This window comes from Vulpes vulpes, chromosome 14 (genome assembly GCF_048418805.1).
Source record: "Vulpes vulpes isolate BD-2025 chromosome 14, VulVul3, whole genome shotgun sequence".
NCBI classification, from domain to species: domain Eukaryota; kingdom Metazoa; phylum Chordata; class Mammalia; order Carnivora; family Canidae; genus Vulpes; species Vulpes vulpes.
The window spans coordinates 80,373,809-80,388,293 of NC_132793.1; the positions used below are offsets into that span (position 1 = coordinate 80,373,809).

Sequence of the window (14,485 nt, forward strand, 5' to 3'; positions counted from 1 at the left end):
GGAACATTTGCATTAAAACTGTAAAGAAAATAGTATATATTATGTAACATTACCTCATCTAGAATATATGTTGCACTGTATATTATGATTCAAACTGATGGTATCTGTGTACATTAAAGGAAAATACCAGTTCATTTATATGAATCATTGAGATTTCCAAGAGAAAGGATTATGGCTTTGCATATTTTTATTCAGTAGCTATGAAAATGAGTTGGGTGAATATATACATGTACTGTATATGTGAGATAACTAAAAAAGTTTGAGCTTTACTCATTGATTAAGTTTTTACAAATATTGAATACATTAATAGAAGAATTCTGGGTATTTGAATGTAATGTTTTTCTTTTTCTGTAAGACCAGCTAATGATTTCAAGGTGGTCCAAACACCCACAGGGTACACACCCAACTGGGGTATGCCCACACTGACTGCCTGCTGGCCTCCTTTCTGAAGGGTTGGTCATTACATGGTACCAATTACTACATATTTTGAGTATCACCCTTGGTGTTCCATACATACTTTTGACTAAAAATATGTTACAGGGTATGTCAGGTATAGATGGTCCCAGATTTATGATAGTTTGACTTGCAAGTTTTTTTTACTTTACAATAGTGCAAAAGTAATACACATTCTTTAGAAACTGTACTTTGAATTTTGATCTTTTCCCAAGTTAGAAATATGTGGTACAATCCTCTTGTAATACTGGGCAGCAGCAATGAGCACCCATCCATGAAATCATAAGGATAAATAACCAATATATTTATTATAGCCATTCTTTAATACTGTTTTTCACTTTCAGCATACTATTCAAGAAATTACATTAGATATTCAACACTTTATTATAAAATAGGCTTGTGTTAGGTGATTTTGTCCATCTGTAAGATAATGTAAATGTTCTCAGCATGTTCAAGGTAGGCAAGGCTAAGGTTTGATGTTGAGCAGGTTAGGTGCATTTTTAAAATGCATTTCAACATGATTTGGGTGGTGCATTTTCAACATGATTAGGTTAGGTGCATTTTTAAAATGCATTTCAACATGATTTTTTCAATTTATGATGAGTTTATTGGGGTATAGCACCACTGTAAGTAGAGGAAGATCTGTAATTACAGTATATATATACTTGCTTTCTTGTGCCTGGTATCAGATGAAAGAATTTTCCTACATTTTAGTACCCAAGCCATAAAATTTTGATTCTTTAAAGTAAATATTCATTAGTATATAATATGGTAAAAAAAATCTTACCTAGCTAGAACCTAGTCTCTGGAGCCTTTAATTGTCCATCCTAGTTTATAAAAAGAGAACAAAAGCAATTGAAAAGCCAAAAACCTCAAACACAGATTCCTTAGTACTGGCATCAACTAACAATCAAGAGAATAACACTATGTACTTAATGATCTCAAGTTCGAGAATTAGAGTGCTTTGTTGACTATACTTTGAACTTATTGAAGGCAGGTTAAGAGATAGAATGAGCAAGGTGGTAGGAGCCAACTGCCAGAGAGAGCTATGCTTCAGAAGCCTTGGGGTACAGAGCAGACTCTCAGGAGAGAAAGGATGTAGGGGACCTCTAGCCCAGCTAGCCTTATGGTGGGCAGAGGGTGTGTAGCCAGAAAATTGCATTTTGCTTTGGGACATGTATTTGTGTTAGAGTACCTCAAAAGTCGTATGGCTGTGACTATTTTATTAGTTCTTTGAGGGAAAGTATGACCAAACAGATGTTTAGATTTAGGGACATTGCCACAGTGCCTGACCCAGTGGTGATTCCTGAGGCCATTTAATAATTAATATTCTCAGCATTTAACATCTGTAGTAGCTGTGTGTTGAGGCATTGGGTGGGAATATCTGTGAGTCAGTAAAACAGCTGGTATATAAGAAGAAAAGAGAGCTGCATAGTCATAGAAAGGTCTCCACTGAAAACACTAGAGTTAAATTATATTATTAAAAGGTAGCATGCTGGTATCTAGAAATTTTGACCCTCTGGCACACTAATTTCTTCTAGGTTTTATTTATTTTAGTTTTAATTTATTTAAGTTTTACTAAAAAAGAACTTTAAGAGTCTTATAATAACCAACAATTTTGCTTGCTTGAGGTTGCTTTCCTTTTTGCTTAAAAAAATATTTTTATGTTCAATGATCTCTATTTCTGTCTTTTTTGTTTGGTTAGCCTTATTAGAAAGAAGGCTGCAGGGCTGGAATCAGCAGCTACAATAAGAACCAAAGTGTTTGTGTGGGGACTGAATGACAAGGACCAGCTGGGCGGCCTGAAGGGCTCTAAGGTATCCTTCTTCTGCCTGTAGTTTCTGTGTTACCTGTCATCAAATGATTGAGGATGAGCTTTGTTGGTACATTTTTCCTGGAGACTCAATAATAATCAGACCTCTTTTGAAGTTTTTATGATGGCTTACCTTCTATCAGTTGTTTTTTAAATTGACTTTTCTGAAGAAATCCTTCATAGACATCAAAATTTAGTTTCTTTTAAAGCCCCTGTCCTTGGAAAATAGTGTACTTTATTATTATTTTTTAAAAATTTTATTTATTTATTCACGAGAGACATGGAGAGAGAGAGAGGCAGAGACACAGGCAGAGGGAGAATCAGGCTCTCTGCAGGAAGCCCGATGTGGGACTTGATCCTAGGACTCTGGGATCACACCCTGAGCCAAAGGCAGATACTCAACCACTGAGCCACCCAGGCGTCCCAGTAGTGCACTTTGGATGTAGTTGTATTTACTGCTGCTCAGTAAACTAGAAAATACATTTTTGAAAATATTCAATAAGTATATAGATGAAAATTATAAACAGTAATTATATTTATCTTGCCTTCAAAACAGTAAGCATTTTTGCTTACCATGAACAAAATAATGTGTAAAAAATGCCATAGTGGTATGAAGATGAGCAAGATATTTAAAGAGTAGATAGAACAAATGATGCCTTTGAACTAGAGTTGAATTAATCATCCGTTATGTTACTTAGTGTCTCTTAGCTGAGGAGCCATAAAACAAATTCCTCCATGAAGTTTTAGTGCCTGGAAACGGTTTCTCTTCAGTGAGTGTCTCTGTTTCCTTTTAGTATTCTGTGAGACTTTTACCCATGGTAAGATCCCTTATTGCCTGCATTTTTAGGAAAGTTAGAATTCATTTTAAATCTCTCCTTTCAAGTATAACAAATTTTCTTCTTTATTTGAAAGGCCTTGAATGCATTTGTGTTTTAAGGCCCCTAGACTCCATTTGGAGGTGAGCCAGGGGCAGTAAAGTCTGGGACTCTCAGTTGTGATAGTGTGGGGCTCTCTAGGTGATCCTGAGCACATGGCCCTTTGTTGGAGTTTGCATGTGAAGGATAGATTTGGCATTCCATGTTTGGGATGAAGAGTCTTTCTTGCATTGTAGTAGTGACTATCTGATCATTTCTGGGATTCATAAAGGGTTTCTTAGACAAGGGCTTTAAGAATTTTAAATTAAGTCACACCCATCTACAATGGGAAGTTGAAGCATTTAATTTCTTAGAGATGTCAGAATCAATAAGAATGAGCAGCACATGACCTGAAATAAAGCATAGTTTACTAGACTATGCTTGGTTTTATCTTTACATTATGTGTATTTTATTTTTCACCTTTTATTATGGAGCTGTTCAAACATAGCAGGTAGAAAGAATAGGGACCTGAGCCCTCATATTCCGGTACCAGCTTCAACAGTTAACAGTAAAGGGTCATATTTTTTGTCTTTATTTTATTTTACTTTTTATTTTTTAATTTTTTAAAAAGATTTTATTTATTTATTCATGAGAGACACAGAGAGAGGCAGAGACATAGAGGGAGAAGCAGGCTACTTGCAGGGAGCCCGATGCACTACTCGATCCTTGAGCTGAAGGCAGATGTTCAACTACTGAGCCACCCAGGTGTCCCTGTCTTTATTAACTTCTTTTATACCCCTCCACCCCCCATTTAAAGTATATCTCAATGTATCATTTCATCCTTGGAATACTCTGGTGTATCTCTAAGAGAAAAGAACTTCTTTGGTTAATATAATCATGCAAATTAAAAGTAATTCCTTGTATCATCTAGTAAGGTTACTTGTAATTTTAAAAGTGTAAATAAAATGATCTTTTTCCTTCTTTTGCTTAACAAAAAAATCCTGTTCTAGATAAAGGTTCCTTCGTTCTCTGAGACACTATCTGCTTTGAATGTAGTACAGGTGGCTGGTGGTTCTAAAAGTTTGTTTGCAGGTATGATTCTTATACTAAAAATTTTTTAAGTTATACTTACCATTAAAAACATAGTTGTTATGTTGTGAAAAGTGAGTCTTGTCTTTGCTCTTGTTCTTTGCAGTGACTGTGGAAGGGAAGGTATATGCCTGTGGAGAAGCCACGAATGGCCGACTGGGACTGGGCCTCTCTAGCGGGACTGTGCCTATCCCTCGGCAGATCACAGCTCTTAGCAGTTATGTGGTCAAGAAGGTGGCCGTTCATTCAGGTACCAGGCCAGAGTTGGCACTTGTATGCAATTAAGCCTGTTGTTCATGCTTTGTAAATAACTCTGGCTCTTAAATAATTTTCCCTAGGGTATCCTTGCATTCTTTTTTCAAGTTTAATTATTAAGATTAAAAATTGGGTAATGTAAATCTCCAGGTGCCTAGAATTTAATTATTGTTGCTACATAAGGCTTTGTAGAGATCAGCAGTTGTTGGCATTCCGGGTGTATGGGGACTACCACTCTCTAAGATGTGAGTTTTCAGTCTCAGAGCTATGGTCTCTGTCTGGCTCATGGCATCTTTGAAATACCATGTTTTGTGCTTAAATATTGTTATTTTTCTGTAGAAGGAGCGTATAACTTTCATCAGGTTTCCAAAGTGTCTGTGAACCCCAGTGATAAGATTCTTGGAAAAAAATCACATACCCTCAATTTAGGAAACCTTTACTAAGATTTATTTCAAAGCACTATGCAAGGCCTGTGAAGAATGGAACCAAATTAGGTACAAAGTTCAGTTAATGCCTGCACCGAACATATTTAGATTTAACCCCATATAAAAGCAAGTCCAAACAGCAGTGGCTTAAACATGATAGATTTTTACTTTTCTTCCCTGTAAAAGTCTGGGGTTGGGGTCCAGGGCCAGTATGGTAGCTCTGTGCCCATGAGGAGCACAAGTGCAGGCTTTTCTTTCTTTCCACCGTCCTTGACAGATGGCCATGCAGCTTTGTCTGGGTGAGCACATACATATATTTCCTCTAGCTCACTTAGGTCCTCTAAAGTGCTTTTCAGGATGCCTCGCTCACTTCTTTTGCTTCTTTGTCATGATCCTCTCTGGGCAAGAGAGTCTGGGAAGTATAGATTTTAACTGAGCATATTGTTACTCTTGTTAGTATGGGTTCTGTTGGTAAAGAATAGGGCAGAATGAATAATGTGGGTGACTGAGAGCCCAAGAGTTGGCTGGGAGCCCATCCCCACACTGGTGAAGAACATGACCATGAAAGGGTGAGTATAATGCTCTCACTATACTGAATGATGGTGCTTTTGCTTAAATAACTCCACAGTTGGTGTACATTTCTCTCAGGCTTAATTGCCAATGCATTTGATAATTTGTCTAGTCATAAATGTACTTATTTTTTTCTTTCTCTCCATCTGAATTTTGATCTTTTGTATATTTAACATACAGGAGCCCCATTATTAAACATGGCACTATTTTGCTGCTTCTTTGCAAGTAAAATTCATTCTAGGATTTAAACTTTGTAGTTTAATAAAAGTTCACTTTATATATTTGTCACCCTGAAAATATATAATTGATACTATCTACTCATTTATTGCATACATATTCATTGAACACATGCTGCATGTCAGGTGGAGTAAGTAATTATGCTATGAACTTTTTGTAAACCATCTTTGGCAGCCCATATCTGTGTGGATGTTGCAGGTGGCCGGCATGCTACAGCTTTAACTGTTGATGGGAAAGTGTTTTCCTGGGGTGAAGGTGATGATGGCAAACTTGGACACTTCAGCAGAATGTAAGAATATTTTCTTTATTACTTGCTTATAAGAAATGGTTACTGATAATAGTGAATATCTTTTGGTTGTTAATTTGCAGAAAATTAAATAGGATAGGTCATTTTTGAAAATGGAACTTAAAAATATATTTGTTAGAAATATCTATAAATGTGGGGTGCCTGGGTGGTTTAGTCAGTTAACAGTCTACCTTTGGCTTAGGTTGTGATCCCAGAGTCCTGGTGGTATCTGGTGGTGTCCGGTGGTGGGGTAGGGGGGATGGTCCCTGCTCAGCGGGGAGCCTACTTTTCCTTTTCCTTCCTACTTGCACTTTCTCTTACCATCTCTGTCTCTCTTTCAAATAAATAAAATCTTTAAAAAAAAATCTATGAAGGTGATTTGGCCTCACATGATCTGTTTTAATGTTTGATAGTTAAGTTGATCTACGGATATTGTTTTCTCTAAATGTGAATTAGTGTAGATGTCCTTTTTTTCTTCTTTAAAAAAGACTGACTTGATTATAGGGAATATTATTTAATCTTACTTTAGGAACTGTGACAAGCCACGGCTTATAGAGGCCCTGAAAACCAAGCGTATCCGGGATATTGCCTGTGGGAGCTCGCACAGCGCAGCCCTTACATCCAGTGGGGAGCTGTACACCTGGGGCCTTGGCGAGTACGGCCGGTTGGGACATGGGGATAATACAACACAACTGAAGCCCAAAATGGTGATTATACACATATTTGTTGCTTACAGAAAGAAAGCTTACCATCTGCTGATTTCAAAAGAAGATACGCTTTGAGTCTAGGAAAGTTCATAGACATGTGCATTATTGGCTTTCAGTCTGTGGAAAAAATTTCCCTTGTTTTCTCAGTGCCTGTGCTTGATTCTGTTTTTAAATTTGTAATTGAATAGGTGAAAGTCCTTCTTGGTCACAGAGTAATCCAGGTTGCATGTGGAAGTAGAGATGCACAGACCCTGGCTCTGACGGATGAAGGTGAGCTCCTGCCTCTGTTTCTGGGTGGGTAGGAACATCATGAAGCGCTGGCCTGAAGTATACATTTTTTAAACCTAGGTTTAGTATTTTCCTGGGGTGACGGTGACTTTGGAAAGCTGGGCCGGGGAGGAAGTGAAGGCTGTAACATTCCTCAGAACATTGAGAGACTGAATGGACAGGGGGTGTGCCAGATCGAGTGCGGAGCTCAGTTCTCCTTGGCTCTCACCAAGTCAGGAGTGGTGTGGACATGGTATGTAAACTTGCTGTCACCCATCAATGTGTCTGAGTCCATGTGAAACAGTGGTGGGCCTCTGTCCCATGCCCATCCTGGAGGGATGGTTAAATATTCATTTTCATAATCATCCAGGCATCTTCTTTCTTTTATTTATTTCGAGTTGGGATTAGTGACAATATCATAATAAGAAATTTTTCATTATAACTGGGTCATTTGCCAAAGAACACTAGAGAAATTTTAGCTCAGCTTGTCTTCCCTGTTTAGGTGAGGTTTACATAGAGGATTTCTTCTTTCCTACCATGCCAGGAGTCTAGTTATCAAATGGGCAGAAAGCAGACTTCTGATTTCTTTGGTCTTGAAAAAGTTCACGTCTTTCTTGTGAAAGCTTATTTTATTAAATTTAAAAGGAGTGGGGCATCCAGCTGACCTTGTTACCACAAGGTGATGGGCCTTAGCTTGAGTATTATGACTCAGAGGCAGCTTGAGGAATTCTAATTCTACATCAGTAACTTAAATGTTCTATAGCACACATTAAGAATCTTGCTATAGAATTAATAAATGAATTTGAACTAATGATATACTATTTTATAACATAATTTCAGAGCCCCTGGGTACTGTGTGATGTTAATGAGCTGGCTCTACTGCTGTAAACCATTAGTGTTTTTCTGTGGAATGTTACTAGATGATAACCATATATTAAAATTTATACTGTTGACCTCCTTGCAGGGGGAAGGGGGATTACTTCAGATTGGGCCATGGCTCTGATGTGCATGTGCGGAAGCCACAGGTGGTGGAAGGGCTGAGAGGGAAGAAGATTGTGCATGTGGCTGTCGGGGCCCTACACTGTCTGGCGGTCACAGATGCAGGGCAGGTAAGCTGAGGTCACAAGTCCTTGTTTTGACAGTATAATTCATGATGAAATGCAATGAATCTTAGTGCTTACAGAATGAGGAGGGTAGGCAATGCTCATTTTGTTCTTCTGCGTATCTGCTTAATTGTCAGCATGCTCAGAGGTACCTGGTAAAGGGTTGCTGACTGACATATGTTGTAAAGTGCTGAGCTTTCCTGCTTGAAAGTCCACCTGGAAATGTAAAAAGATTATTGTCATTGAAAGGGCTCCTACTGCTAAGGTATTAGCAGTGTTTTTTACTTTAGAAATTGATAGTTGATGGAAAGATAAATGTGTCATTTTAGAAATAAAGTCATCTGTGACAAGTATTATTCTGCTTTGAGAGTCCATGGATGCTATATTTTTAAAAATTTACTTATGACAACAAATTAGCACAGTGGTTTTCTTTATTTTTCAAATTTTTATTTAAATTCTAGTTAGTTAATAGTGTGTAATACTGGTTTGAGGAGTAGAATTTAGTGAATCATGACTTATATATAACACCCAGTGCTCATCATAATAAAGAGCATACTGTTTTTTAATCAAAATGAATCAAAAATGAATTATTCCTTCTAATTCTGTAAAGCCAAGAAGTGAATTACATGAAAAGTGAGCATGCTGTTTTTGATCATTTTTCTTTGCAAAATAAAGGAAAAAATAAGTATTGAACTTAGTTGAAGAGGAGAATCTCCCTGCTTCTTAAATCAAAACAGAACAGATGAATTCATTGGGTTGATTTTAAGTAAATACTTATTTTTAGTTATTGGAAAGAATTTTGAAGTAAATTTAAAGAAAATGTTCTCAAATGTTGAAAAATTCTCTTTTTGTTCCCTGTAACAGGTTTATGCTTGGGGGGATAATGACCATGGGCAACAAGGCAATGGCACGACCACAGTTAACAGAAAGCCCACACTTGTGCAAGGCTTAGAAGGCCAGAAGATCACACGAGTGGCTTGCGGGTCTTCACACAGTGTGGCATGGACTACCATTGATGTAGCAACACCCTCTGTCCATGAGCCTGTCCTCTTTCAGACTGCAAGAGACCCTTTAGGTGCTTCCTATTTAGGTAACATAGATTTGTATTTAGTATGAGATCCTTCTGTATGGTATAGCAACATCATAGATAGAGTATTTAATAACACCACCAGATCAGAGGTTGTAGCACTGTGTTAACTGTGTTCTGAACCAAGGCCACAAAATAATCTTTCGTTTTTGCATGCTGGCATAAAAATTTTAAAAAGAAATATGATGCTGATTCTTATATTATGATCAGGTCAACTCTGGCAGTGCTGTGTAATAACTATTTGACATATATAAGCACTGTGCTGGGCTACTTGGTATTTTTAACAGCTCTATTCAGATATAATTGACATACAACAAACCGTGCATATTTAAATTGTAGTTTCCATGAGCTTTGAGATGGGTGCACCTGTGAAAGCATCACTGCAGTCAAGATAAGTGAACATATTCATATTCTTTGTACTCCTTCTGAGCTTCCCTTCCTCCCACAACCACTGGCTTGCTTTCTGACACTGTATCAGTTTGCATTTTGGAGAATTTTATATAAATGGAATCATACAGTATGTACTTTTTAAATCTCACTTTTTAAATTCAGCATAATTATTTTGAGATCATCCATGTTGCATGTACCAATAATTCATTCTTTTTTTATTGTCGAGTATATTTCATTTATGGATATACTGCAATTTGTTATTAGTTACCTGTGGTTGGACTTTGAGGTTATTTCCAGTTTTGGCTATACAAATGCAATTGCTATGAAAATTCATGTACAGATCTTTATATGTACCTACAGTTGCATTTTAGGGTAAATACCTAGGAGACATGGTTGAATTCGTCTGTAGCTGTATTTTTATCTTCTTAAGAATCCTACAGACTGTTTTTGCAAAGTTGTTGTACCAAAGCTCAAGCTCCTCCATATTTTTGTCTACACTTGGTTTGGTTTCTTTATAATTTTAGCCTAGATTTGTGTAGATGTGTAATGGTATCTCATTGTGGTTTTACTTAGCGTTTCCCTGATGACTAATGATACTGAGCATCATGTGTATTTACCATCCAAATGTGTTATTTGTTGTGTCTATTCCTATCTTTTGCTTATATTTAGAACTAGCTTGGGGGATGCCTGGGTGGCTCAGTGGTTGAGCGTCTACCTTGGTCTCAGGTTGTGATCCTGGGGTCCTGGGATTGAGTCCCACTCGGGCTCCCTGTGAGGAGCCTGTTCCTCCTTCTGCCTATGTCTCTGCCCCCCTCTGTCTGTGTCTTTCATGAATAAATAAATAAAAATCTAACCCCTCCCCCCCAAAACTAGCTTGTTTTCTTATTATTGAGTTTTAAGTGTTCTCTATATATTCTGGGTACAAGTTTTTTGTCAGATATGTGACTTGTACATATTTTCTCCCAATGTGGCTTGTCTTCTCATTCTATTCACAAGTGAATTTTAAAGATCAGAAATGTCTAATTTTGGTAAAGTCCAGTTTATCCTTTTTTTTTTTTAATAGTACTTTTGGGGGGTTATATCTAAAAAACCTTTGTGTACTCAAGGTCATAAAGATTCATTTCCTGTGTTTTCTTATGTAAGTTCTGTAGTTTTAGGTATTTAGTCTATGGTTTTTTTTTTAATTTTTATTTATGATAGTCACACACAGAGAGAGAGAGAGAGAGAGAAAGAGAGAGGCAGAAACATAGGCAGAGGGAGAAGCAGGCTCCATGCACTGGGAGCCCGACGTGGGATTCGATCCCGGGTCTCCAGGATCATGCCCTGGGCCAAAGGCAGGCGCTAAACCGCTGCGCCACCAAGGGATCCCCTATTTAGTCTATGTTTGATCTTGAGTTAAATTTTATATATTGTGTGAGATGTGTATTGAAATTCTTTTTGGGGGATGTGTGTGTGAATATCCAGTTGTTTCAGTTGCATTTATTGAAAAAATAAACCCCTGTCCTTTTTCTGTTCATTGCCTCTTGCACCTATGTCAAAAATTAGTTATCCATGCATGTTGTAGATCTATGTCTAGATGTTCAGTTCTGTTTTGTTGACTTATTTTTGTATTTTGATGCCAATAACATTATTTTGATTACTATAACAAAAAACCTAAATTTAGGCTGTGGTAATTCTTTAACTTTGTTCTTTTTTAAATGCCATTTTGAGTATGAGAATCAGCTTGTCGATTTTATGTAATAGCCTGCTTGGGATTTTGATTGCATTGACTATAGGTCAGTGGGTCCAGCCTCATAATATTGGATCTTACAACCCATGGATGTAGCATTTCTTTCCATGTGTTTAGGTCTGTAACTTTTCTCAATAATGTTTTATATTTTCACTTTATAAGCCTTGTGTATCTTTGTCATAATTATTCCTGAGTATTTTATATTGTTCATACTGTCATAAATGGCATTTAAAAATGACTTTTGTTCCTTGCTTATTTAGAAATATTCAGGTTGCTACTTGCTAGTATATAGAAATACAATAGATTTTTTTTAAGGGAACCTCATCTTTCTTTATTCTAATAGAAATACAATTTTTTTCCCTTCTATTACTCGTGAGGGGACATTTAGTCTCCAGCACCATCTGCTTTTATAATTAACTGAAATGTGGTCCTCTGGCTTTACCATTTATTAGCTGTATGAACTGGGGCAAATTCCTGAGTGTTCCTGTGCTGTTTCCTTTTCTGAGGTAGATGGAACAAACTGAGGCTTGACTGAAGTCTTGTTCTTTTCAGTTTATGTTAAGTAGGGGTTCCATGTTGATCTGCTTAATTACAGCTCTTTTCATTTCACATTATGTCTGTACATTTTGAGACTGCCCTTTGCTGTCAGCACAATACTCTGGAGAGTCATCCATGTTGTTGCGTGTTTCAGTAGTTCATTACTTTTATCACTGTGTACTATTCCATGGTTTTAACTATTCAGACACTGAAGGACATTTGGATTATTTCTGGTTTGGGGCTATTAGAATGAAACCTGCATGAATATCAGTGTACAGGTTTTTGAGTCTGTCTTGCATATCTGGAATAAACTCCCTTTGGTTTTACAGCTTTTTGGTTTTTTTTAATTGTTTATCTGCTTTTTAGCTGTCCTCATCTTTTAGCTCTTTATGCTCACTTTAAGTTTATTTTGCTATTGTCTAGTTTCTTGATCACCTCATTGATTTGAGGACTTTTGTTTTTCTTAACATAAACTTTTAGTACTATAAATTTTCCTCCCAGCACAGCTTTCGCTATAGCTCACAAATTTTTTATATATTCTCTTTCTTGTATTTTTATGTATTCTTAAAATTCCCTTTCTCAATAATATTTTATATTTTCTCACTTATGGGTTTTGACTTACGGGTTATTTTCTTTGTACTTTGTGGGATTCAGTTTGCTAAAAAATTCTTTAAGAACACATCTCTTTGTTCATAATGGATAGTGGTCTTTTCTTCTTTAGTAATGCCTCTGTCTGGTTTTGGTATCAGGGTAATGCTGGCTGTATAGAATGATGGCAGTAAGTGTACCCCTTCTTTTCGTTTTCCTTTTAAATTTGTGTATAATTGGTCTTCTTTCAGTAGAATTCATTAATGAAGCCATCTGGGCCTAGTGTTTTCTTTGTGGGGTTTCTTCCTGTCTTTTAACCACAGATTTAATTCCTTTAGTAGATAAAGTTATCTATTTCTTTTCTAGTATGATTTATGTCTTTTTTTAAATAATAAATTTATTTTTTATTAGTGTTCAGTTTGCTAACATACAGAATAACACCCAGTGCTCATCCCGTCAAGTGCCCCCCTCAGTGCCCATCACCCATTCACCCCCACCCCCCACCCTCCTCCCCTTCCACCACCCCCAGTTTGTTTCCCAGAGTTAGGAGTCTTTACGTTCTGTCTCCCTTTCTGATATTTCCTACCCATTTCTTCTCCCTGATTTATGTCTTTGATAGGAGTTGCCCTTTCATCTGAGTTGTTGAATTTATTGGCATAAAGTTGATCTCAGAATTAGCTTATTTTCCTTTTAATATTTGTAGAATCTGTAGTGATGTAATTTCTCTTATTCCTTATATTGATAACTGTATCATCTTTTCCAATTTGTCTAGAGGTTTATCAACTTTATTTTTTCAAAGAAATTTATACTTGATTTTTCTCTATTGTTTTTCTGTTTTCTGTTTTACTGATATGTGCTCTGTCCTTGTTAATTCTTCTTTTGCTTTAATTTGTTCTAGTTTCTTATATTAGAAGCTTAGAAAAAAAAAAAAAGAAGCTTAGGTCATTGATTTAGGATCTTCCTATTTTTCTAGGATAGCCATTTACTTTTCTCTCCTTGATTTATTGACTTTGCTGTCATTATGTCAATTATCTTCTTTATCCCCTTGCTTTTTTGTTTTAAAATTTTTTTGTTTTAATTTCTTGTTTTAAAATTTAATTTGTCTGATATTAATGTAGCCACTCCAGCTTTCTTTTGATCAGTGCTATATAGTATATAAACCATGCTATTCCATGTACCATGATAAAAATCTTTTTTATAATTTTATTTTTAATCTATTATGCCTTTGTATTAAGAAAAGCTTACCTGTAGGCACCATAAGTTGAATTTTGATTTTTAAAATTTGCTCTGACAACTTCTAATTGGGAATGTTTAGTCTACTTAAATTTAATATGATTATTATATTTTTAAAATCTATTATCATGTTATTTGCTTTCTGTCAGTCCTCACTGTTCATTGTTCTCTTTCTGCCTGCCTTTGAATTATTTTTTATATTTTTCTCCTTTGTTTTCCATGAGTGCTAACTTCCTGTGTTATCTTAGTGATTGCCTGATGGTGTATGTTACACACCTTTAACTGATTATAGTCTAATATTAGGTGATATTACGGTGATATTACAGTATTTCACATATAGTATATGAATCATATAAAAATAGCCTCTGTGCTAATTGTTGTCACACATGTCTTGTATGTTGTAAACTTCACAACATTTTAAAATTAATTTTCTTTAAACATAAGGTTACTTATTCAAATGATTTGAATAATAAGAGAAGAAAAGAATGTCTCTACATTTACTCATGTAGTTACCTACCATTTCTAGTGCATTATTTTCCTTCTACTTGAAGAACTACCTTTTTAATGTTTTGTAGTACAGATGTGCTGGGAATTTTTCCTTTCAGTGTTTATGTCTGAAGTAGTCATTACTTTGCATCATTTTTCCAATATATTTTAGCTGGGTATAGGTTGACAGTTTTTTTCTTTCAGTACTTTAAAGAAGTCCCACTGTCTTCTGACTTGCATTGTTTTCATTGAGAACAATTCATTGAGAATTTGCTGTTGTTTTAACTTTGTTCTTCTGAACATAAATGTGTCTTTTTTTTCTGTTTTAAGACTTTCTCTTTATCCCCCTGATTTTGAACAGTTTGATTACAATATA

At 36.1% G+C, this 14,485-nt stretch overlaps 1 protein-coding gene across 8 annotated transcripts in view; it reads left to right on the plus strand.

Moving 5' to 3' along the window:
* HERC2 (HECT and RLD domain containing E3 ubiquitin protein ligase 2) overlaps positions 1-14,485 on the plus strand; it is a 240,982-nt gene that overhangs the window by 157,555 nt on the left and 68,942 nt on the right. For all 8 annotated transcript variants that reach the window (XM_025982238.2, XM_025982239.2, XM_025982240.2 and 5 more), the window contains 9 exons: positions 2,159-2,270; positions 4,131-4,212; positions 4,316-4,459; positions 5,895-5,985; positions 6,512-6,689; positions 6,878-6,959; positions 7,038-7,209; positions 7,921-8,065; positions 8,924-9,149. In XM_025982238.2, coding sequence (XP_025838023.1) covers positions 2,159-2,270; positions 4,131-4,212; positions 4,316-4,459; positions 5,895-5,985; positions 6,512-6,689; positions 6,878-6,959; positions 7,038-7,209; positions 7,921-8,065; positions 8,924-9,149 — 1,232 coding nt within the window. The remainder of the gene's footprint in view (positions 1-2,158; positions 2,271-4,130; positions 4,213-4,315; positions 4,460-5,894; positions 5,986-6,511; positions 6,690-6,877; positions 6,960-7,037; positions 7,210-7,920; positions 8,066-8,923; positions 9,150-14,485) is intronic.